The 25,933-nt window shown below is 41.1% G+C and overlaps 1 protein-coding gene across 2 annotated transcripts in view; it reads left to right on the forward strand.

Moving 5' to 3' along the window:
• Positions 1 to 21,761, forward strand: part of PLAG1 (PLAG1 zinc finger) — an 88,255-nt gene extending 66,494 nt beyond the window's left edge. The window contains exons 2-4 of one of the 2 annotated variants that reach the window (XM_073583974.1): positions 5,786 to 5,918; positions 10,045 to 10,403; positions 13,988 to 21,761. In XM_073583974.1, the coding sequence (XP_073440075.1) occupies positions 10,162 to 10,403; positions 13,988 to 15,239 (1,494 nt within the window). In that variant the 5' untranslated portion in view covers positions 5,786 to 5,918; positions 10,045 to 10,161 and the 3' untranslated portion in view covers positions 15,240 to 21,761. The remainder of the gene's footprint in view (positions 1 to 5,785; positions 5,919 to 10,044; positions 10,404 to 13,987) is intronic. The other variant, XM_073583973.1, reaches the window with a different exon arrangement.
• Positions 21,762 to 25,933: the final 4,172 nt, after the last annotated feature.

Below are 25,933 nucleotides of genomic sequence, written 5' to 3' on the forward strand. Positions count from 1 at the left end.
TCTGGTCCGCATCCATGGGAAGATGGATAGCACGGCCTACCTGGAGATTTTGGCCAAGAACCTCCGCTCCTCCATCAAGGATCTTAAGATGGGTCGTCATTTCATCTTTCAACAAGACAACGACCCAAAGCACACAGCCAAGAAAACCAAGGCCTGGTTCAAGAGGCAAAAAATCAAGGTGTTGGAGTGGCCTAGTCAGTCTCCTGACCTTAACCCAATTGAAAACTCGTGGAAGGAGCTCAAGATTAAAGTCCACATGAGACACCCAAAGAACCTAGATAACTTGGGGAAGATCTGCATGGGGGAGTGGGCCAAGATAACTCCAGAGACCTGTGCCGGCCTGATCAGGTCTTATAAAAGACGATTATTAGCTGTAATTGCAAACAAGGGTTATTCCACAAAATATTAAACCTAGGGGTTGAATAATAATTGACCCACACTTGTATGTTTAAAATTTATTAAAATTTAACTGAGCAACATAACTTTTTGGTTTGTAAGATTTATGCATCTGTTAATAAATCCTGCTCTTGTGTGAAGTTTGAAGGCTCTAACTTATTTGCATCTTATCAAACCTGCTAAATCTGCAGGGGGTTGAATACTACTTGTAGGCAGTGTAATCCAGAGAGTCGTCATGGACAAGTACCTGAGAGCTCTACCGCCAGCCCTGAGGAAGTGGGTAAGCCATGGAAATCCTATGACGGCAGATCAACTGGTGGATCTGGTTGAACGTTACTCCGTGGCGGAAGGACTCCGAGACGACGCTACCTCACCTCGTTCTTCATCGTCTCCACGTGGAACCAGTAAGACTGTTCCTGGGAGTAGGGGAGAAGGAAAAATCCCTAAGACAGTGGGGGGAGGAAAACGGGACTGCCCGCACTGCGAGGCCGAGAGTAACGAACTATGGTCTAAGCAAGGGGCCCGTTAGGTGTTTCTGCTGCCAAGAGATGGGACACATTGTTGCGAACTGTCCGCTCACTACTGAACCCATGCAGTGCGACGTCACAGACTCTAAAAACCGCATGTCTATGGTAGTGAGTGTGAATGCTGGTCAAAAGGATGTGGAAAAATACTTGTGTGATTTAACTGTTGATGGAAAAAATGTGGTGGCATTGTTAGACTCGGGAAGTGTGGTGACTCTGGTGAAGGCCAGTCTGGTGTCAGCCCCGACTGGACCATCAGACAAATTTTCTGTAACGTGTGTGCATGGAGACACCTGTTCGTACCTCACCACGGTCATATGCATTACTACTTCCTATGGGTCTGTGCAACATAAAGTGGGACTCGTCCCGGCGTTATTGCATGATGTTATCCTGGGCCAGAATTTTCCCCACTTCTGGCAATTGTGGGAGAATCAGTTGATACCCCAGGGTAATAGTGTACATGATTCTTCTCCCAGGGCACGTGTGGGTCCCGAACCCCTGGAAGAGGTGTTCCCGGAAGACTCGGGGGAAGAGTCTGCTGGAAATGACCTGCAGTTCCCGTTTTCAGACATGGCAGGTGATACGGAGGAGACTGGTGAAGAGGAGGAGGCCGACAGCCGTCCACCTCCCCGTTTGCCGGATTTAGAAGTTCTGAAAGATGACTTCCAAAGCGAGCAAATAAAGGATCCTACCCTTTCTCAGGCTAGGACAAATGTAAAAGTGATAAATGGGGTACCCGTAGAACCTGGCTCTATGCTGGCATATCCTTACATGGTTCTGGAGAATGATTTACTCTATCAGAGAGAAAAAGGGGGAAGACACGGTGCAACTATTAGTCGTGCCAAAACCCTACCGGCGGCAGGTGCTGGACCTGGCCCACGGACATGTGATGGGAGGTCACCTGGGAGTCCAGAAAACCACCGAAAGGATATTACACTGTTTTGTTTGGCCAGGCATGCATCACGATATTCGTGTATATTGTGAGTCTTGTCCTGACTGCCAAGCCTCTGCACCTAAGCCCCGGTTCTGTAGCCCTTTGGTACCCCTACCTATTATTGAAGTCCCGTTTGAGAGGATTGGGATGGATTTAGTTGGGCCCCTTCCACGGTCTGCACGTGGACACCAACATATCCTGGTCATCTTGGATTATGCCACTCGTTACCCGGAGGCCATCCCTTTGCGTAACACGGCCACCAAGACGATTGCCAAGGAACTGGTGCATGTGTTTAGTCGGGTCGGTATACCAAAACAGATACTCACCGACCAGGGGACCCCCTTTATGTCCAGGGTAATGAAGGAGCTCTGCCGATTGTTACAAATCGAACCGTTACGCACATCCATGTATCACCCTCAAACAGACGGGTTGGTCGAACGGTTCAATAAAACTCTGAAGCAGATGCTGAGAAAGGTGATAGACAAGGATGGGAAGAACTGGGACTATTTACTTACGTATTTGCTTTTTGCCATCAGGGAAGTACCCCAGTCTTCCACGGGATTCTCGCCTTTCGAGTTATTGTACGCCCGACGTCCTCGTGGACTGTTAGACGTTGCAAAAGAAACCTGGGAGGGTCGGGTCACTCCGTTTAAAACGGTGATAGATCACGTCACACAAATGCAGGGCCGTATTGCGGCTGTTATGCCTATCGTCAAAGAACACATGATGCAGGCTCAAGGAGCCCAAAAAAGAATCTATGATAGGGGCGCCAAGATCCGTACATTTGCACCCGGAGATAGGGTGTTGATCCTGGTCCCCACGGTGGACAGTAAGTTCCTGGCAAAGTGGCAGGGCCCCTTTGAGATTAAGGAAAGAGTTGGTGAAGTAAACTACAAAGTATACCAGGCAGGTAAACGGAAACCTGAACAGATTTATCATGTAAATCTGATAAAACCCTGGAAAGATCGGTCTGCCTTGTCAGCGGAGCTGGCCCGTCCCGTCTGCTCGCATACCGTACCGGAAGTACGGGTTGCAGAGACTCTCTCGGAGCAGCAAAAGACTGAGGTCAGGCAGTTTCTACTTCACAACCAAAAGTTTTCTCAGAAAAACCCGGGCAGACTACGCTAATGAAACATGACATCGTAACGGAACCTGGTGTCACAGTTCACGTAAAACCCTACCGAATCCCGGAAGCGCGCCGTGAAGCCGTTTCCCGAGAAGTGAAGGCAATGTTAGAGTTAGGTGTCATTGAGGAATCGCACAGTGCTTGGTCCAGCCCGATTGTGCTAATTCCTAAACCGGACGGCACCATCCGGTTCTGCAATGACTTCAGGAAACTGAATGCGGTCTCAAAATTTGATGCCTACCCTGTGCCCCGGGTCGACGAGTTAATAGATCGGTTAGGAAAAGCCCGGTATATTACGACCCTAGATCTAACAAAGGGGTATTGGCAGATCCCTCTGGCTGAGGCTGCCAGAGAAAAGACGGCATTTGCTACGCCGGAAGGTTTATTTCAGTATGTGTATATGCCGTTTGGACTGCACGGGGCACCGGCGACCTTCCAGAGACTGATGGATCGAGTCCTGAGGCCACATAGGCGGTACGCTTCGGCCTATTTGGATGACATTGTCATTTACAGCTTGGACTGGGAGACTCATCTCCAGAAAGTACAAGCTGTGATTGACGACCTGTGGGAGGCAGGTCTAACCGCGAACCCCAAGAAATGTCACATCGGGCTAGAAGAAGCCCGGTATTTGGGGTATGTAATTGGGAGGGGTATTGTTAAACCCCAGCTCGATAAGATTCAGGCGGTTCAGGACTGGCCGCAACCTGTCAACAAGAAGCAGGTGCAAGCCTTTCTGGGGATCGCCGGCTATTATCGCCGGTTCATACCCAATTTTGCAGCCATCGCTACCCCCCTGACGGATCTTACAAAAGGGAAAGACTCCGTCATGATTAAATGGAGTTTAGCGGCTGAAGAAGCCTTCCATAGCCTAAAACGGGCACTTTGCTCTCAACCAGTACTGGTGACTCCGGACTTCTGCAGCGAGTTTGTGGTACAAACGGATGCCTCTGATACCGGTATCGGGGCCGTACTGTTACAAGTGAGGGACGGAGTGGAACACCCAGTCCTCTATCTCAGCAGGAAGCTGAACAAACATGAGCAAAAGTATGCAGTCATAGAAAAAGAGTGCCTAGCCATTAAGTGGGCTCTAGAGGCCCTCAAATATTACCTGGTGGGCCGAAAGTTCAGGCTGATCACTGACCATGCACCTCTCAAGTGGATGCACTTGAACAAGGAACGGAATAGCCGGGTGACACAGTGGTTCCTTGCCCTGCAGGCCTACACTTTTACGGTGGAGCACCGCCCAGGGGTACAGATGGGGAATGCAGATGCCCTGTCCCGAGTGCACTGTTTGGCGGGTGTCATTGCTCGACCGGAGTGGTCTGAGCAGAGGGGGGGATATGTGAGAATCATGTGGGCATAGTGGATGAGGGCAGGTATATCTCGCCCAGATACCTTTCCTATGTGGCCTAGTCTGGTCAGTATCGCACCTGGTTACTAATGAATAATGGGAGGCGGATATAAAAGGATGCCAGGTGGTTGTGTGAGTGTCTCAACCTGCTAATTATGCAAATTGTCTCTTCAGAGAGGAAGAGGACTAGAACTCTAGTGCCACCTATTGGAGGTAGCAATCCTAAAAGTCAATGTTGACCCTTTAATGAGCCTAGTTACATGACTTAGGATAAAAGCCAAACCAGATCTCCCACTTTGCACTGATGAGGGGCAGTACCCCGAAACACAGTGTCTGCAAATGGAGAATCTGGTTTGGCTGAGAGAGAGGCGTCTGACCGATATCCAAGAAGTATCATTCCTCCTTGCGGAGAATGACATGCTAAGCATGTCGAGGTGAGGAGACTTAAAGCCGCAATGCTCCTCTGGGAAATATGCTAATTATGCAAATTGTCTCTTCAGAGAGGAAGAGGACTAGAACTCTAGTGTCTCAACCTGGGAACACCGAGAGCCTGTCTGTGTGAGAGACACACGTGAGTGGAAGCACTGCCCACTGCAACTGTGGTTTGGCTGGACGGGAGAAGCCCGCCTGTTGGTAGTTAGGTTGTATTTTGTTTAGTTAGTGCCGGACAGGCATGGATTTGTTTTATGTTTTATTTCCTTTATGCATTGCTTTCACCGTTAATAAACCTGTCCCAGTGTCAGATATACCCGAATCCCAGCTCTGCGCCTGAGTTTCATGCTGAACGCATGTGACTTTTGACCCCAGCAAAGGCGATCCCGGAGTGTTTTATCACAATCGAGATATATATATATATATATATATATATATATATATATATATATATATATATACACACACACACATATACATGCATACATACAAATGCATATACACATACGTATAAATACACCCCTGCGTGCATACATGCACAAAGTGAATTCAAATGGGGTTTTCTATTACTGTTGTGAAGAAGAATTTTTTAATAAATATATGTATATTAAATTAGATAAAAGAAATATAGGAAAGAGAGAAAGGAAAAAGAGAAGAAGAAAGAAACATATAAATAATGTACACAGTATTTTACAGGTACTAAAGAAAATCATCGCTTTAAATTGATTTTTAGACGTCTGATCATAGCTTTTGTAGCTTGTAAAAATTCTATGTCCCTACAGAAGGGTAAATAGAATTCAGGTGGGTAGCTTGTTTGTTTCTTTTGATGACCAATATGCTTTCACGCTCATTTATTGACCTCATTGTGACAGGGCTTGAAGTGGCCCTTTTCTGTTTGACATCCTTTTTTATGTGGTTGGAAGATGACTATTAGCAATACACATTCTCCGTTTTGTAAAATTTTGCTTTTAATGAATATTTTTCTTTCCAAGATATAAAATGTGCTTATTTTCCTATTACAGATCTAAGAAAATGGAAACTTCTACCGTTTGGTCTCCTCCAAGAAGTGCTAGTGGGACAGGTTAAAACCAGTAACAAGCTAAAGCGAATCCAGGTGTGAATGCATCGGAATTTATCCAAATACAAAATTTTTAAGTATGATTTTTGTTTCTCTTAATAGGATAGTATTAATAACCAATGTACTCAACCAAATGTGACAGACAACGTGAAGCTAATTTCTCTCATGATATCCAAAAATCAGCCAGTTAAAGTGAATCTGAAACTCACCTCTCCAAATATCTTTGTTTTACTACATACTGCCATTAGAACACTGTGTTATGCTGTTATTGTGATATTATGTTGAAAATGTATGGCTATATTGACAATGGGGTGCTATTAGACATGAGCGGATTTTCCGAGATTCAGATTAGATGAATTGTGCACTTTTTAATGTGAATTTCAATTTACAGTCAATTTATTCTTTGCAAATTGAATGTGCCATATTATACTTTACGGTCTGGATAGACCCAACAACAGAATAATCATAAGATGTAGAAAAATCAACAGTTAATACCTCACGGCTCACTTCTCCAACCACCCTTGCTGCCCTTTGTCCCTCTATTGTCCTCGGGACCTCTTCTCACCACTACCCCATGCTGAAACCTCTTCACTGAGACTTTTGGCCTTGACCAGGCCCTAGGATCCCTGCACATTCTTGTTCAATCGTAATGACATGTATATACAGACGTCAGTAAAGAGGCCTGTGGAATCAGCACACGGCAGTGGTGAGAAGTGCTGAGGACCATATGTAGCTGGTGGCCATAGAAGTGAGCGGTGAGGTGAGTCTTAGTTGTGTTTTTGTTCATATTTTGTTAACCTTGTGTCTGCCATCTGTGGTTCAGCAAAATGGCGGCTAGCAAATGAGGATAAATCCACCTTCTGGACAATACAGATGTTTGTAGAATTCGAGAACATATCAAGTTCACTTGGATAAATAAGGCCAACTCTAGATGGTATCAATTTTAGTATGTCCTTCCCTACTTACTTTGACAGTATCCAATTGGTGCAGACCGTGGCAGACTGTGTAGAGGAATACCCCTTCTGCCAGGATGAATTAAAACATCCAGTTGCCAGTTTATTCCAAAAATTTTAACAGAGGAACCGCACAATACAGAGTTACGAGAAAAGACTTTTATGAGTGTTACATAATGAGAACTGTCTGCTTTTCTTCATTGCTGGTTTTATTCAGGGTTTTTCATGCAGTTTTTAAAGCCAAAATCAAGTGTTTAACCTAAACTGGAAGAAAGTGTAGAAGACAGATACTTCTTTCGATCACACTCCTATTTTTGGCTGGAAGAAAAAAAATCTGCTCTTGTACAGGTACCATAAGGGTATGTGCACATGGCATCTTTAAGGGAATCTGCCTGAAAATGTGTTGCAAAAGAATCCTATAAAATGTACATAGTGCACAGCAATGTCTTGTATAATTTATTTTATCCATTTCAGGGTTTAGAAACCCTGAAGTGGTTAAAGGGAACCTGTCACCCCCCCCCCAGGGCGTTTTTCAGTAATAGAGCCACCTTCCTGCGTGTTGCGGAGGCCCCAGATCCCGCCCCACAGTGTGTTATGATGTATTCACACTGCGGGGCTGGGGCCTCAGCAACATGCAGGCGCAATAGGCTGATGTCGGTTCTCGGGCAGCGCACACTGCGCATGCCCAAGAACTCTTGTCACAGCGCAGGCACCTGCATTCAAAACAGGAGGAGGCAGCGACACACAGGGGCATCATGATGGACAGATGGTGGGCGGCGCCGAGACTCCGGACAGGCATGATGGACGGATGGTAGGCGTTGATAAAGGGGGGGCACATCTTACCTATGGGGACACCTTACAGGTATGAGGAGCTATTTATAAAAGTTGATATTTCAGCGTTACTAGGGGTCAGAAAAAGAAGAGCCACCTTCACAGAATGCAGCCTTAGTGCTGCTGAAGGTGGCTCTTTAATTGAAAAACGCCCTGGGGGGATGACAGGTTACCTTTAAAAAAAAAAAAGTGACCTGCTCATTTTTGTGGCGTCTTCCACTAGGAGATACCCGATCACTGTACTTAAAGTTACCGTCGTTATATTTTTTATTTCATAAATCAGTGATGTCAATGGTAAGCAGTCACGATCTCTTATCTCAGTAATGAGACAGGCTGTCTTCACGCAATACAGATTTTACCTCAGAACTGAGATTTTTGATAATGACTGATCAATTTTGACAGAAAGAAGCAGATTTCTCTAAGATATATTACAAAGTTGCTTATTTTCATGTGTACTATTGATTTATGAAATAAAATATAAAACTGCGGTTACTTTTAAACAGAACAGAGGGAAAGGCGGCAGAGGTGCCGCAAGAGCAGCGAAACCGCTACAGGAAAATGATCACCAGCGTTTCGCTGAAGCTGCTTCGCCTGGGAAAACTCTTTGGCTGCCCCAGCATGTGTGCATACCCTAATCGATTACCTATCATAGACTTTCGTCATTTCTAGATCATGGTAATTTTATTTGCATCAGGTCTTTTAATTTTGCTTCTGCTTTATTTTATATTGCATCCGATGTTGTCTGGTGCATAAGTAGTATATGACTTCTAAAAATAAAATGCAATAAATTACAACAGTAGGATAATTCACATGTCCGTGGCATCTTTATGTGTAGTTGGGTGCACCTACAAGCAGTAAAAGTGTGATGAGCAGCTGTACAATTTGTGCAGTGAAAAACTGCTGTAGGGCCCACTGCCAACCACATATTCTGCTGTTTTTTCCCACACCGCACACCACCACGTGTCCTTTATCTGTTTACATCATGTTGTTGTGGTCTTTACACTTTGACCTTTTTTGACATGTCATAGATTTTTATTGGTAGATTACATCAGAGTCCTTAAAGTTTTGTACTTCTGCTGATTCACAGAACTCTGACTCATGGGATTTTTCTAATCTCTGGATTTAATACCCTAAACAAAGCTCTGTTAATTTTTAATGGAAATTTTTTTCAGCATGTTTTAAAAGGTAAATGAGTGGTTCTGGATTGGTTCATAGGCATCAAAAGCTGGCCATAAATGTTTGATTAATGTCAGCCATACCCACTGAATTTGGAGTGTCCATCCTACCATATGACGTGTAGAAGATCTTCCGCTGATGACAAATGTCAGGGGAGAAAATCAAACATTTGGATTTCAACATTCTCGGTCCTTTTATTCTAAATGGACACAAGCTACTGCCAGAAGAGTCCTCCAGCGACTTGCTTGCCTCCCCACACCAACCACATGCTTGCCACACTGATTCCACCAGTGTGTGGTGGTTAGCAAGAATAGCTGTCAAACAAGCAAGCATCGGCCAACCTAAGGGCAATTGCCTTTTTTCTAGATTGAAAGTGACCCATCATCATATATTGCACTTTTTCTAAGTGTTTTTAACAAAATATTTAAATCTAGATTTACATATAAGCTATAAAGTAGTAAAATACCTGTTCAATTATTCCCATGTGAAATGAGATCCAGCCACAGCCTTAAGGACTGATTTACAATGGGCAACTTATGGCACTAAACGACCACTGGTCAACTACATGATTACTGATTGTCGGTCATTTAATTAACTTTTTAGACAAACCAACCACTCTTTCGATGCGTACAGAATGATCAGTAATTGAAAGTCTGTGCACAGAACAATCTTTGTTCTCGCAAGCATGGTTTATATAGTAAATGATTATTTTTAAGCAGGCTCAAAAATTATTTCACCCTACTAAGGAGCTTTTTTGCTCATTTATCAGCCAGTTTACAATGGCCGTTTGTCCTAGGAACACACATTAGCCGATTATCATAAATGAAAACGCACCCTGAGTCAGTAGTTTTTCCACATTTGAAATAAACGTACTCATTTATGGCGGAATCCAAAGAAATAGGTGGTGGATGGATTAGTGTTTGGTCAATGCCTAGTTAGATACTACAGAGCTTTAGATATTTTGCCATGTGTCATGCCTTGTGAGGACTAGAAATACGGTATATGGTATTGTATTACAAGTCTATGTATTTATAACCATTAGTATTATAGAGCTTGTGTAATATCTTAATCATGAATACATTTCTAGACTTTGATTGGAACCAAATATACTCTTTTATGTGTGTGAAAGTTTTTCTTTTTTTATTGGTTTCTTTATTTTTTTTCTAGTGCTTACATCAGCATTTCTTAGCTTACAGCTCCATTATATCATAGTTATTTTATATCATTTTTTTTCTTTTTTCAGTCCCAATTTGTTTTTTTTTCCGACCACATGGAACTTGCGAAGCCACCAAAAGCGCTGTCACTTAGTGGAGTTGGGCAATTGCCAGTTGTCCAACAAGAAGGCCTGGTTTAGACTGCGATGGCCACTGTCATTCCCGGTGATTTGTCAGAAGTAAGAGATACCCAGAAAATCCCTTCAGGGAAGCGTAAACGTGGTGAAACCAAACCAAGAAAAAACTTCCCTTGCCAACTGTGTGACAAGGCATTTAACAGTGTTGAAAAATTAAAAGTCCATTCATACACTCACACAGGAGAGAGGCCCTACAAGTGCACACAACAAGACTGCACCAAGGCCTTTGTTTCTAAATACAAATTATTAAGGTATACATTCTTATTTATCTTTCTGCTTACATTAAAGTGTTGGCAACTCCTTGTACCTCTGAACTCTTATCTCATTCAGATGTCCTTTATGCATATGCTAGAATAAAGTGCTTGTAATTAATGGAGTTGTCCAGCCTTAGGGCAGAGACAGACTGCCGTATTTCTCGTGCGAGAATCGCATCGTAAAACTCGTACTTGCTGTCTGCTCTCCTGACCTGAGCTTTGCAGCTGCATAGTAATCCATCACGCTGTCTTGCTCAGGTCAGGAGAGGTGCCGGGCTGGTCAGTGCAGTGCGATGCAATTCTCGCCCGAGTTATACAACCGTCTGACTCTGCCCTTAGGCTAAAAGTCTACAATGAGTCTATGTAACTGCAGACTTGTGAATCTTCACAGCGCACGCACTGTGCGATATAAGGATTCTCTGGTGCCGGGAGCGGCGGTTATCTAACAGTAAGTATGCAATTTGCATGTTTCCAGCCACATTCTGACTAGTCTGGTCCGGCCTCACTCAATACACTTGCATTGACCATGGCCACGCCCATCTAGTTGGCTTGTGACCAGATGTATGAAAATCACATACTTGTGGTCCCATGACTGCCGCACCCAGCAGTGGAGAATCCTTACAGCGTGCAGTGCACACAATGTGAGGATTCACAAATCTGCAGTTACATAGTGACTGCAGACTTGTAGCCTAAGGCCGGACAACCCCTTTTACTCATGTGCCTACTAGTCATCTGTAGTGATGAGCAAACGTGCTTGGATAATGTGTTATCCGAGTATCTTGGGCGTACTCGGATAGTATGTTCGAATCCATGCAGTTGCGGCTGTTAGACAGCCGGAACACATGCAGGGATTTCCCGTTTAAGAAATCCACCCCCACATACAGTATGCTGCAGTTCTCTAACAGCCACAAAACATACAGCCGCGAGGATGTTATTCGAGCACGCCCAAGATACTCAGATAACACTCGAGCATGCTCGGATAACACGTTATCCGCGCACGTTTGCTCATCACTAGAGGTGAGCGAATTTGTTCGGATTCGGTTCCGAATACAATCGGAATCGAATATATGTTTTTGCAATATTCGTAGAACACAGCTGAGCTTCATTAGAGTCAATGGGAGTAGAAATCACCGAATATGTTTGGAACCGAACATAAGACATACATTTGGCCTAGTGTTTGAATATGACCCAAATATGTCAAAATCAGATTCGGGGCAAAAATCCGAACAAATTTACTCATCTCTACTCATCTGCCTACCCTCAGGGTTATTGTTTAATTAGATACCAAAGAGAAAGTAAGCCTGCTAGCACTAAACTCTAAGATCCAAAAGCCCCTCTTCTGCATAAGAAGACATGTAAGTATTATAAAATAGTACATGCTATGGTCGGTTGAGAAACCCGGAGCTGAAATATTATGGCTCAAATATCTACAGTATAATTGAGTTTGTTGAAGCGAACCTCTCTACATTTCTCATGTACTGTATAATGACACTGCCTGATGCCCTCCTTTTGCCTCCTCCTGTCTCCCCAATTGAGACTACTGGGATAGCGAGCCTTGGTAGGTCCAAACTGTGCCTACGCAGTAATTGAAATACAGGTTCAGACTTATCACTGCATTCCCCATGCACGCCAACTTCCAGGTGGATGCAGGAAGACCAGAATGTCCATCTCAGCGAAGGAGACAATAAAGAGAATCCAGGGCACTAGGTAATGACTAAAAATGTATTATCATTTTTAGTGCTGGGGCACGTTAACTTTCATGTAGAATGAAGTGAACTGTGCTTAAAGGAGTTGTCCGAAACTACATTTTTATTTTATTTCTAAATCTCTCTATTGGTGTAATCTAATCTTTGTTTCCAGCATACTTTTAATCTTAAAAATTTTGTTTCTTCACTTCTATCTCTAACTGCTTTATTTTTTATTTTTTTCGTATGTCCTTTGTCATGACACTTTGTTTGAGAATCCCAGCACATGCTGGAATACTCAAGAGTTGTCATCAAAGGCTGCAGTCACTGTCACAGCTCTTTCCCTTAAAGAGAATCTGTCACCCCTTTTTTCGAATATAATCTGCTGGCACTGACATCAGGGGCTTATCTACAGCATTCTGTAATGGTGTAGATAAGCCCCCGATGAAACCTGAAAATACGAAAAAAGAGTTATATTATAGTCACCCCGGCGTCCGGTCTGATGGGTGTCGCCGTCCGGGTCCGGCGCCTCCCATCTTCATACAATGCCGTCCTCTTCTTTCCTTCCTGTCGTGGCTCTCGCGCAGGCGATCTGTTCTGCCTTGTTGAGGGCAGAGCAGAGTCCTGCAGTGCGCATGTGCCGGGAGAGGTCCGGCGCCTGCGCACTGCAGTATTCTGCTCTGCCCTCAACAGGGCAGAGCAGTGCGCCTGCGCAGGAGCCACGACAGGAAGGAAAGAAGAGGACGGCATCGTTTGAAGATGGGAGGCACCGGACCGCCCACCGGTGAGTATAATATAACTCCTTTTTCTTTTCTTTCAGGTTACATTGGGGGCATATCTACAGCATTACAGAATGCTGTAGATAAGCCGCTGATGTCTGTTTCGGCAGCTCATATTTGAAAAAAGGGGTGACAGATTCCCTTTAAGCAAAGCATCACCAGTGATGTCTATTTCTGGAGCTGGGCAAGTCCCTGCTCTGAGTGTGCCTCAGTTGTCAGTTCTGACCAATGCTCAGTAGGATATTGTCACTGTGGACTGTTCTCAGTGCACAGTGACAGTGCCCTCTCGCCTGCTCTGATCAGAATTGATGAGTCTGCAACAGAGTGCACTGTCTTGCACGTTGTAAAAAGAGAACAAGCAAGCAGAGACCAGCACCACTCTCACAAGGGAGAGTTAAGATTAAAATAAAATTTTTAGTTTTGGACCACCCCGTTAACACGTGGCCGGACGAGAAAAGTATTGTGCCAGGAGGTTTAACGGCATGTTTACTAGGTACAACTTTAAAACACGATGATATAATGAGTCAGTGTTTGGAAGTAGGGAGAAACGCAATGCTTTTGGCACAATGACATTATTAAAATACATATATATATATATATATATATATATATATATTAGCATTGCCCAGTATTTTGAACTTGTTTCTGACATTTTGCAGCACTTACAGCTGTATATTGAATTATCTTTCAGATGTTAATATATTCAGATTTTATCAAGAAAATTAGAATGCTAATACTATACTAATGCTATAGTTTTTGAAGAATGTAAATTTAATATACAGAACTGCATGCACAAATGAAGATGCACTAGTCTAACGGGAGTCGTTTCCACCAGACGATTCTGTCTTGGGCATGATTGACAGTCTGCATACAATTTTTGGCAGGATAGGGACATTATGCCAGCTGGCAGTCACGTTTAGGAAACCGTCATTAGATGATCAGAGGCAGGATTAGGCCGTCTACATTTGCAAATGTATGTTTTTCAACAAAGCACATTATTACAATACAGGTATCTGCACCTATACTTCTATAGCAGGTTCCCTTTATAACGTTTGTAATACAGATTTATATTTTTCTTTTTTATTAGTTGTTTATGTATTTTTCTCTGTATTTAAAGGCATATGGCTACACATTCTCCAGAGAAAACCCACAAGTGTAATTATTGTGAGAAAATGTTTCACCGGAAAGATCACCTAAAGAATCACCTTCATACACATGATCCCAACAAAGAAGCATTTAAGTGTGAAGAATGTGGGAAGAACTACAACACAAAGCTGGGGTTTAAACGTCACTTGGCCTTGCACGCTGCTACAAGTGGAGATCTCACGTGTAAAGTATGTCTGCAGACTTTTGAAAGCACAGTGGTGCTGCTAGAGCACCTAAAAACACATGCAGGCAAATCTTCCAGTGGTGTGAAGGAGAAAAAACACCAATGCGAGCATTGTGATCGTCACTTTTACACCCGCAAAGACGTCCGCAGACACATGGTAGTGCACACTGGGAGAAAAGACTTCCTATGTCAGTATTGTGCACAGAGGTTTGGGCGTAAGGATCATCTAACCCGTCATATGAAGAAAAGTCACAATCAAGAACTGCTGAAAGTAAAAACAGAACCTATGGATCTGTTAGATCATTTCACCTGCAGTGTTCCTATAAAAGATGAGCTGCTTCCCGTGATGTCCTTATCTTCCAGTGAGCTGACATCAAAGCCCTTTACAAACAGTTTGCAGTTGAACCTCTATAACACACACATTCAGTCCATGCAGAGTTCTGCAGCAACACACCAAATGGTCGCTCCACCAATGTCTTTAGGCATGCCATGCCCTATAGATATGGATCCTGTCCATCCTTCTCACCAGCTTGCTCTGAAGTACCCACTCAATTCTACCTCATATGCAGTTTCAATGCCCGATAAGGAGCAACCATTGAAAGTGGAGATTGAAAGTTACCTTATGGAATTGCAAAGTGGCATGACGCCCTCCTCCCAGGTGTCTCCGTCATCATCTAAGTTAGGTTTGGATCAAGTAGGGCCGATAGGTCATGGTGGTGATGGAGTATCCCTCTCAAAAAGTTCTGTATCGATCAGCGAACCCCTCAACACATCTTCATTGGATTTTAATCAGCTGTTTAATTTCATACCAGCCAATGGTCCACCTTACAGTGCGCCTGTATCCATTGGGAGTTTAGGAATGGGATACTCACAAGAGGAGGCCAGTTCTTCAATGGCCCAGCTGCCCCCACAAGCACAGGATCCTCAAGACCCGAGCAATAATATATGTTTTGGTTCTTTACACTCACTATCCTCTGCTTTTACAAGCAACTTAAATACAACCACAACATTGCCACGATTTCATCAAGCTTTCCAGTAGAACTAAATACAATGGATTGCAATTGTTTTCGTTTTTTTTTATATATTCGTGCCAATGAAACGGCTTTTGAAACACCTCTCATAGTCTACTCATTAACAATCTTGTTAAGCCAGTACATTGTCTTAATTGTTTACTTTGGTATTAGACGCCTTACTATATGTGGTCGTATTTTATACTGCCAGCTGTGTCTTGGTTTTATTTTTTGTTTTTACCTGTAGAAATACCGGTAGATCTTTTTGGTTCAACTTCCTAGCAGTGAAATTCCACGTGAAGAAGAATCTGTGGCCGAAAATTCAATGGTTTTATGAAAACCCTTACTATAACATCAGCGGTGAGGAGTCAAATCCATCTCCTTTTTCAGTTTGGCAAAATTTAAGGGATGATATGCACCCGGCCGGCAAGCAACTTAAGTATTATGTAATACAATTGTTTGTAAAATGTTGGTTTAGGAATTTAATTCTACGGCAAAAATGTTCCTTCACGCCCTTCATTTGGCATTTAAATTGTCGTGTGCCTTGTTTCTTAATTTTACATTTTTTTTTTTTTTTCACCAAGTACCAATTTTTGCCCGAAGATTGTATGAAAATTGCCTCAACCTGTAGTATTTGACTACTACATATGTGCCTTCAATAAGCCAGTGTCCTTTATACCTATATGTTTTATTCTATGCGACTATCCTTTTGAATGGTACTGTACTGCCATTCATCAGATATATGCTGCCAGCACTTGCAAAAATATATATATATATACTTTTTTCTCATTACCAAGATTTCAAATCAGGACTCGATTGAGTTGCGTAAAAGCATATTGCTTACACCACTTTGCTTGGTAACTGTTATATCATGCCCCATCAACATGCTCCGCTATCTGTTAGGCATTAGGAAGAAAAACAGAGTCTATAGCCGAAGAGTTACATGGTTAATATATATAAATATATATATGAAAAATAAATTAGATATAATAATGCATACCAGATGAAATGTGGCAGGGCATAAATATAAACGTTATGGAAATTTTAAAGATTTCCATTTTATTTTCTTAGTAAGACGTTTTTAGCTATATTTTTCCTGTAACTGTAAATATTCAGTGTACGTCTAACAGTATTTTCTTTTAAAGGCATTATATAGTAGGAATAGTATTTTTTAAAATGCAAATAGCTTTTTGTGTTTTCAGAGTTTTAAAGCAAGAAATGTAAAAAGTAAAAAAAAAAAAAGACAAAAATAAGAAATCTGTGCTTATGAATTGCACACGCCGCTCTGATTTAAAACTTCATCCTATGGTTTCTATGAAACAAAATAATGGCCTTCATTGAGCATGTAGTGTTCAACGTTGCCTCATTTTTTATTTTATTTTTTTTTTTTCTTCTCAAAGTAAAAATGAAATATAGAAGGGAATATCTGAAATATTTGTTAGTAACCTTTTTGCAGGAAGGTTATTTTATTTTTTTTCTTGTGGTAATACGCGCTCATATTGCCTACTACTCGTACTTTAATTTCTACATACTACACATTGTTGATACGTGTTTTGGTATTTTTGTTTGAAATTAATCATTGTAGGTTTTTGTTTTTTTTATATATATATTTTTTTTTGTACACAAGATGGTTTAGATTATAACAAATATTTCCCAGTTTCAGACTTTTCATTCCCATTTCTTTCTAATTAGTCAGATCTCATTAAAAAAAAATACATTTTTTTTATATTCCTCCTTTTATGTGGGCTAAATTAAAAATGTTGCCACTTATCTACTTCATGGCCTTTTATATTGGATTTTCGGGGGTCAAATAAAAAAAAAGTGCCATATTTATATAGTAATCGTTTACTATATTTCAGTTACTATTTGGATATAGAATTTTTTTATGTACTTATGTGTATATATATATTATATATATAAAACTTGCGCCAATGCCCTTAATGGAATAAATAGCCAAATTGTTGCATTTTTATTCAAAGAATATTTTTTTTTTTGTCTTTCAAAGAATTTTATTTCATTCTGAAAAAAACAATATGTTGAACCTTATTAAATAGGTCATCATGGCTTAAGGTGGGCTATGTAACAGTTGTCTTACCCTAATCGAAAAATATATAAGAAATTAATTTCTCAATGCCTTAATAATTAGCCCCACTCTGCAGCATATCCGTATTTTATTTTCCAATTCCTTTTTTTTTTTGTCCACTTTTGCCTCTTTTAAGTAGTGGACATGCATTCTAATACTTATAGGATCACTGGATGAGTCCATTACGTAAAGGTTTAATCACCATATTTTCTTCTGTGCTATTCTGTACGTTTGTTGCATAGCCAAGCTCTAATTTGTGGATTACAAAGATTTAATTAATTTAGCCAGTACTTTTTTTATTTTCTATTTTTTTTCATCATCATATGCTGACTGATACATGAGCCAGAGCTGTTATGCGTTGAGGATATGAATGTTAAGAAGACCTAATTTCGGAATCATTTACTAGTTAGCTTAATGTGTGTCATAGGCAAATATTTTGTAAAAATAATAATTAAAAAAAATTAAGCTTGGTTGACCTCTATGTTACACATATTTTAAGATATAGCACTTTTTGGGTAAAATTTTAAAAAAGCTAAAAACAATGAAACTTTGTTTTTTTTTTTGTTTTTTTTTCTTGAAAAAATTAGGGTAACGCTTTTTATTATAGACTCTTAATAATGTGTTCAATTTCCATTAGATGAAAAAGTATGTAGGACATTTAGTAATAATGCTTTGTGTACAAAATGATAAACCCTAGTTTTGAACAGGTACAACTTTATTTTACAGTGTTTGCTTATCAGTTTGCTATATTGCACAAACCAATGTCTCTATCTTTGTGTTGTGTTTTTGTTTTGTTTTTGTTTTTTTTCTCTTTATATAGTTTTGCTGCCAGAGATACTTGTGGAGTATTGCAGAATTTCTCAATGGATTCTCATCACACAACCGTCATCGCTATTTTCAGTGGTTACGGATAACCATTAGACATTTCAAGACACTCTGCCTTCTTCAGTACAATTACAGCAGGCACGCACAAGCAATTTAAGAATGTAGTTATGTTTTTGATCTATGACAGTCTTCAAATTGCATCGGTTGCATGTTGCCGCCTAGTTGCTGCTGTACTACAGTCTTAGCTGCCCCCCCCCAATACAATTGTATAGACCACTCGATCTTTAGTAGAAAATTAGTGATTCTTATTGGAGAAACCTTTGCAGATTAAAAAACAGCATAAAACGTTCACACAGTGAGAGGCTGAGATTTGCCCATTTTTTGCAATATACACTTGCACATCTATCAGTATATTACATCACAAAATCTCAACACAGTGAGCTATCAAATGCTATATATAGCTTTACTATGTAAGTTACCTCATCTCCGAGACATTGGGAGGGACTTGACCTTTTTTTATTTTTTTATTTTATTTTTTTAAGGGGTTTTTCTTAAAGGAATGTGTCAAAGGTTTTTGCAATTTTAGTCTGAAAGCAGCATAAAATAGAGCAAGAATGCGCGATTCCAATGATGTGTCACTTTTTAGGCTGGGTATTGTAGTTTCAATACAATCAGTGTTTTACCAGTAGAAGATTATCACTAGAGGACTAGGTGTCATGTGCAGACCAGTCAGGCTAATCTGCGAAACCACGCCCCACAACTGATTGGCAGCTTGCTGACATGTAAGTGTACACAGGAAGCAGCCAGTCAGGGGTGTGATCCAGGTTATACACAGCCCAGAAGTCTTAGCTCTGCTACGTCTACATCAGATAATACAAGGATTCTATTAGAGCAGCACCAAGCAGTCCAGTAAGTGACACATCGATGGCATCAGGGCCTCTGTCTCTAGATGGTGCTGCTCTCGTATTCCATAGGAAAACCTGCTGACAGATTCCCTTAAAACGTTTGAAAACTTCCTTGTGCAAAAGAAGCTTCTGATCATCGCAAGCGCTATTTCCCCAACATCTTTACTATGTATAACATTACATGGAGTACATAAGGCGAAAACAATCGGATGCTATTGCATTCTTTTGTTTTAAGTACCCCACATTACCCATGCCCCCCACTACAAAAGGAACACTTTATTATACGTATACAACTTTTCTGTCATATACATGCTCCTTTATCAAGCTGGCTCCATACATTACTTCCCCATAAACATTAATGTTTGTGTTAGAAAGGCATATATAGAAAAATGGGCGATAAGCTGCTGTCAGACAACTTTGTCCATATCTCCCATTAAAAAAAAAATTAGGCATGTTAAAACTCAGCATTTGTACCCCTTTTTCCCCCCCACCATTTGTAACTGTCAGGGAAGAGCCATGCTGACCTCATACCCATTAGATTTTAGGAGACCCTTACCGATATCATTCTAGGGGCAGGGAAATGTACACTAGTTAGCTCTTATGCTGGCCATTCCACACCCAGCACATTGTTGGCCAATGGTAGGGGTTGTCTTAATCAGACAATCTTTTTAAAAGAACTGTCAGCACAGGGTGACGGTTAAAACCAAGTACAGGTGCTCGGTGCACCCTTGGTGTGGCCAAACATCTAAGTGCACCTTCCCACCTACTTGTTTCCCCCCTATCTCTGCCATTCTTCTATGAAACCAAAGCTGTCAATCACAGAAGAGTGAGGGAGTGATGTGCCCTTAAAGGGATTGTCAGCACAGAAGGACTGTTAAAAGCAAGTACAGGCGCCCAGTGCATCATGGCTTGGCCAAACAATTCTATGCACCTTCCGACCTGCTCGTTTTCCCTTTTATCTCCACCATCTCATCTTCTTTGATAGGTGTGGCTTCCTAGAAGCAGATAAGTGCAGAGATAGATGGAAAACCTGCAGACGAGAAAGTGTATTTAAATGTTTGGCCCCGCCATGATGCACTTAGATTAAACCGTCATTCTGTGTCGACACAGTCTCTTTAAGGTATAGTTTGAATCTTCCATATGTACATAAGCATTTGAGTTGACCAAAATTTACTCTAAAAAATAGCCGTCTACTATCCTCTACTTTTACCCTTTTGTATGCACTTATTTTAGCATGAATTATTAAAAATATAAAATACTAAAAGTACCTAAGTAACTGCACAGCAGTTCTCTCTTTATAAAGGATGTAACCTGTTAAAGATACCTGCCATAGTGTATTTATAAACCATGTTTTCATCACTTAAGAATGAAACGCCACTTTACCTCAAACACAAGTACCAGCTTATTCTTTTTTTGGTTATAGTACGTTTTCCACCGGTGTGAATTATTTCACATTACGCTAGGATCTAATGGACAAGTACCACCGTAGGCTAATGGACTGGTTCTAAATTAGGTATTTACCAGTTCAATAAATTGCTTGTCCATTATTCTTCAGACCTATTGACCTGTTATTGATCAACATCAGGCAAACCTCATTGAACAAATGGTGGTCTTCAAAAGGCTGCCGTTTCGTCTTGCCTAGGTCGAAGGCAACGTGTCTTGATATGCTTTCTTGCCATGGAAGTGGCCATACTGTTACTAATCACGTGGGAAACCTTTTCAGTATAAGCTTCATTGGTACACTGCAACCAAGAATGAATGTTTATCTTCTCAAAAACACTCCTGCAATATTGTTCTATCGGATCATCATGCTGCTAATGTAACTAGGGAAACCGTTCTTTAATGGTGCTACAACCTTCCTTTCACTTACAGATGTATTTTTACCATAGAAAAAAGGACTATTTTATTATAGCAATAGTTGTATGATATATTTTTATACTGTGATCTAGTTTACCCTTTTATTGAACTTTGTACAAACACCACAGCGTATTAATATGCACTTGCAGAAAAAAAAAAGCAAAAAGTAAAATAATAGTAAAAAGCGGCGAGCATGCCGATTTTATATTTTATTTCGTCAAATGCACCCAGATTTTAGTTCACTAAAATAAATATACAATAATTAAAATTGGACGGAATATATAGTGTAGAGTGAAGATCACACTGTATGTTAAGAATTGCCATTTGCATTTCGGTATTTTGAAACCTTTTCAGAATCTCTTCTGACTTCTTGATGAAATTTTATGTTCTATTGGAGAAAAAAAAACATGTTTTGGATATACAAGTGCTAAAAAAAAATAGTTTATACAATAAAAGGTTTTAAATGTCAAAGTGGATGAAATTGCATTCCAGACTGAATTTTATTGTATGTTGCATTTAAAAAAAAAAAAGTTATCAAGAGATATGGGAATTTGTGTTGCTTATCATGTAAATGTACTTACAATGTATTCACAAACTACTGTTGTATTTGTATAAATATAGACAAAAAGATTGCATATATATTTTTGTGTATAAGCTCTGTAAAATAGCAATCACAATACGAAGCTGCAGCAGGTTGACATGTTGAGCATTTACATCCAAAGAGACAGACTATTTATTGTCCAGATTCTCTGATATTAAAAGATACCTTGCTGCTATTTTAAACAATAGAGCTGCAGCTTCTCGAGGCCTACAGTGTTTGCTGTACAAAATATGTGAACTCCACAAAATCAATAAAATTACAGAATGGTTTAGATAACATATACACGTGTCTGGCTGTTTAATGGTGTGGTTTTTGTGTGCATTTTATGTTAGCTTTTGTTATTGTCCTACATCTGTGGTCACATTGGCACAAAGTTTACATTTATAATGCTGTGACATATCGGCCAACCAGCATATTGAAGAAGCCCCATTAGGGTTCATCAGGGTCCTATCATTTTGACTACAAGCATACTACTGCATGCTACACTATACTTGGTTGTCAAAAGGGGTAAACTATTTAAAAGGGTTGTCCACTTTTGGGACAATCCCTTCTCTTTTCCCATGTTTGACTACATTAAATTAAAAAAGCTTATACTCTCCTCCCGTGTCGGCACTTCCTCTCCCGGAGCTCACGTGAGATTGGTGAGTCCTAAACCCAATTGGTGCCAGCGTTACTGTCCCCGCCTTCAGATGTATATACATAGTTAACAGGAAGTGAGAGCTACAACTGACCGCTCGCTTCCTGTTAATTACTTTTAACTCCGTTTAAGGGGAATCTCTGTGGGATCAACCCTCCTAAACTGGCTATATAGTAAGCAGAATAAAATGACACCTTGATATCTGCGATCCGATGTTTTATTCCAGAGAAATCAATGTTTTTTCTTTTACGTAAATTAGAAGTTAAGATTTCTTGGTCAGACACTGATCTCCCAGATGCATATGGACATATTTTCTCTCTGATGAGAGAATTGAAGCACACTGAAGAAAAAGATGGAGAATTGCACTCGTGTTTGCAACCGCTAATACGGTTGTCTGCACAAGTCCTGAGAATCTGCCCCTAGAGCTTATTATACATGAAAGGGGGCATTACCAGTGTGATGTGTATTGGCCGCTCTCCTGATCTCATTGCAGAGCTGTGTGTGGTTATAACTGACACATGCAGGTTCCTCTCAGCTTCCATCTTGCAGGCAGACAGGATTGCAAAACAGCAGAGGCGTATCTCAGAGGGGCAGGCGAAGCATGTGCCCCAGGCGCAGCCAGCAGGGAGGTTGTCATCGGGCTACCTGATGTGGTGGTCTGAGGTGTCTCCCCAGCAACTGCATTTTGCAGCTCGTTTTAGTGGTAGAAAGCTGTTCTCTGAGCCAGCTGTCAAGCAGCGTTCTTGCTCCCAGTGATCAATTGTACTTTCTTACGCGAGTACAATTGAAACCCTGATCGCCTGGTCAGTTTGACGGCTGCATCATGATCAAGTAATGTGGTCACCCTGTTAACGTCGCTTGCCGACCCTGCAAACAACATTAGTAGTAAGTGTTCCAGGGGAGCTGAAGACACCAAGGTTTTACTGTATCGTGGGTGGGGGAAATTTGAGGACAGTTTGGGGAGCGAGGAAGGGATGGGTTTGGACACAATATTGGGAGTCGGAGTAAATTGAAGGCACAGTATGAGGGGTAATGGGTGCGGTCAGAGTCTGAGGAGCGAATGGGTGCGGACACAGTATGGGGAATGTATGTGGACACAGTATGCGAAGTGAGGGAGAGGATGGGCATGGGGAGCGAGGGAGGGGATGAGTGACTGCACATAAGCAACTTTGTAATATATATTATCAGAAAAATGTGCTTTCTTTGCCAAAATTGATCACTTGTTATGAAGATGTTCAATTCTGAGGTAAAATCTGTATTCAGTGAAGACAGACTTTCCCATTACTGAGATAGGAAATTGCAGTTGCTATGGATACAGTTCTATGCAGACAGAAGACGCTAGAGGCGTCTATCCATCTAGATAGAATAAACTTTTATTTTTTTTTACAAACTTACGATACTTTTTTCCACCACTAATACAGTGGGGAAAAAAAGTATTTAGTCAGTCAGCAATAGTGCAAGTTCCACCACTTAAAAAGATGAGAGGCGTCTGTAATTTACATCATAGGTAGACCTCAACTATGGGAGACAAACTGAGAAAAAAAAATCCAGAAAATCACATTGTCTGTTTTGTTTTCATTTTATTTGCATATTATGGTGGAAAATAAGTATTTGGTCAGAAACAAAATTTCATCTCAATACTTTGTGATATATCCTTTGTTGGCAATGACAGAGGTCAAACGTTTTCTGTAAGTCTTCACAAGGTTGCCACACACTGTTGTTGGTATGTTGGCCCATTCCTCCATGCAGATCTCCTCTAGAGCAGTGATGTTTTTGGCTTTTCGCTTGGCAACACGGACTTTCAATTCCCTCCAAAGGTTTTCTATAGGGTTGAGATCTGGAGACTGGCTAGGCCACTCCAGGACCTTGAAATGCTTCTTACGAAGACACTCCTTCGTTGCCCTGGCGGTGTGCTTTGGATCATTGTCATGTTGAAAGACCCAGCCACGTTTCATCTTCAATGCCCTTGCTGATGGAAGGAGGTTTGCACTCAAAATCTCACGATACATGGCCCCATTCATTCTTTCATGTACCCGGATCAGTCGTCCTGGCCCCTTTGCAGAGAAACAGCCCCAAAGCATGATGTTTCCACCACCATGCTTTACAGTAGGTATGGTGTTTGATGGATGCAACTCAGTATTCTTTTTCCTCCAAACACGACAAGTTGTGTTTCTACCAAACAGTTCCAGTTTGGTTTCATCAGACCATAGGACATTCTCCCAAAACTCCCCTGGATCATCCAAATGCTCTCTAGCAAACTTCAGACGGGCCCGGACATGTACAGGCTTAAGCAGTGGGACACGTCTGGCACTGCAGGATCTGAGTCCATGGTGGCGTAGTGTGTTACTTATGGTAGGCCTTGTTACATTGGTCCCAGCTCTCTGCAGTTCATTCACTAGGTCCCCCCGCGTGGTTCTGGGATTTTTGCTCACCGTTCTTGTGATCATTCTGACCCCACGGGGTGGGATTTTGCGTGGAGCACCAGATCGAGGGAGATTATCAGTGGTCTTGTATGTCTTCCATTTTCTAATTATTGCTCCCACAGTTGATTTCTTCACTCCAAGCTGGTTGGCTATTGCAGATTCAGTTTTCCCAGCCTGGTGCAGGGCTACAATTTTGTTTCTGGTGTCCTTTGACAGCTCTTTGGTCTTCACCATAGTGGAGTTTGGAGTCAGACTGTTTGAGGGTGTGCACAGGTGTCTTTTTATACTGATAACAAGTTTAAACAGGTGCCATTACTACAGGTAATGAGTGGAGGAAAGAGGAGACTCTTAAAGAAGAAGTTACAGGTCTGTGAGAGCCAGAAATCTTGATTGCTTGTTTCTGACCAAATACTTATTTTCCACCATAATATGCAAATAAAATGAAAAAAAAACAGACAATGTGATTTTCTGGATTTTTTTTTCTCAGTTTGTCTCCCATAGTTGAGGTCTACCTATGATGTAAATTACAGACGCCTCTCATCTTTTTAAGTGGTGAAACTTGCACTATTGCTGACTGACTAAATACTTTTTTTCTCCACTGTACAATAAAAAACTGGACAAGATTGGTATTGCTGTAATCATACTAGACAACCATGATGCAACCATGTATGAAGAAAGAACATTTCACAAAAAATGTTAGAATTGTGGCCCTTTTTAATGCAATTTCACTACACTCAAAAGTAAACTTGTCTCACAAAAAAAAATAATAAAACACAAATATAGTTGAGGCCTTGTCCGGCTACGTTGGGGATGGACAGCCTTTTTTTTTCTTTTGCTTCCAACTGCCACATTGCCATACTGAACCAATCCCAACTGCGCTGCAATTTTTTCGAAAGGGATAGTTACATGAATACATCACCAGAACCACCATCAGTGCATTAATACATGCCAAGGACCAGATTTTGAGAATTCGAGCAGGATTTGTAGAGTTTCTGCTCCAAAACAATCAGTGTGAACACTTGTTAACTTAAACTGAGCTGTTTTGGAGCAGCAAATTGACAAATCCTCTTCATAATCTCAAATTTATAAGTTTTGACACTTTAAATTTTAACATAGCCATGAATCACTTTATGGATTGTTACATGTGTACAAGATTAGAACCACTGTTGGCACATAAGTGCAGCACCAGAACCACCATCAGTGCATGAATGCAGCATCATTACATGAACGGAGCACCAGAACTCCCATCAGTACATGAATACAAGATCAGAACCACCATCAGGACATAAATGCAAGACCAGAACTATCAGTACAGGAATTCAGCCCTAAAAACAACTTCAGAACATGAATGAATCACCAGATAAGGTCAGCCCAACAAACAAGCTTTCCATG

The sequence above is a fragment of the Dendrobates tinctorius genome, unplaced genomic scaffold, assembly GCF_039654945.1.
Source record: "Dendrobates tinctorius isolate UK_male_01 unplaced genomic scaffold, ASM3965494v1 ptg000082l, whole genome shotgun sequence".
In the NCBI taxonomy this organism is placed as follows: Eukaryota; Metazoa; Chordata; class Amphibia; order Anura; family Dendrobatidae; genus Dendrobates; species Dendrobates tinctorius.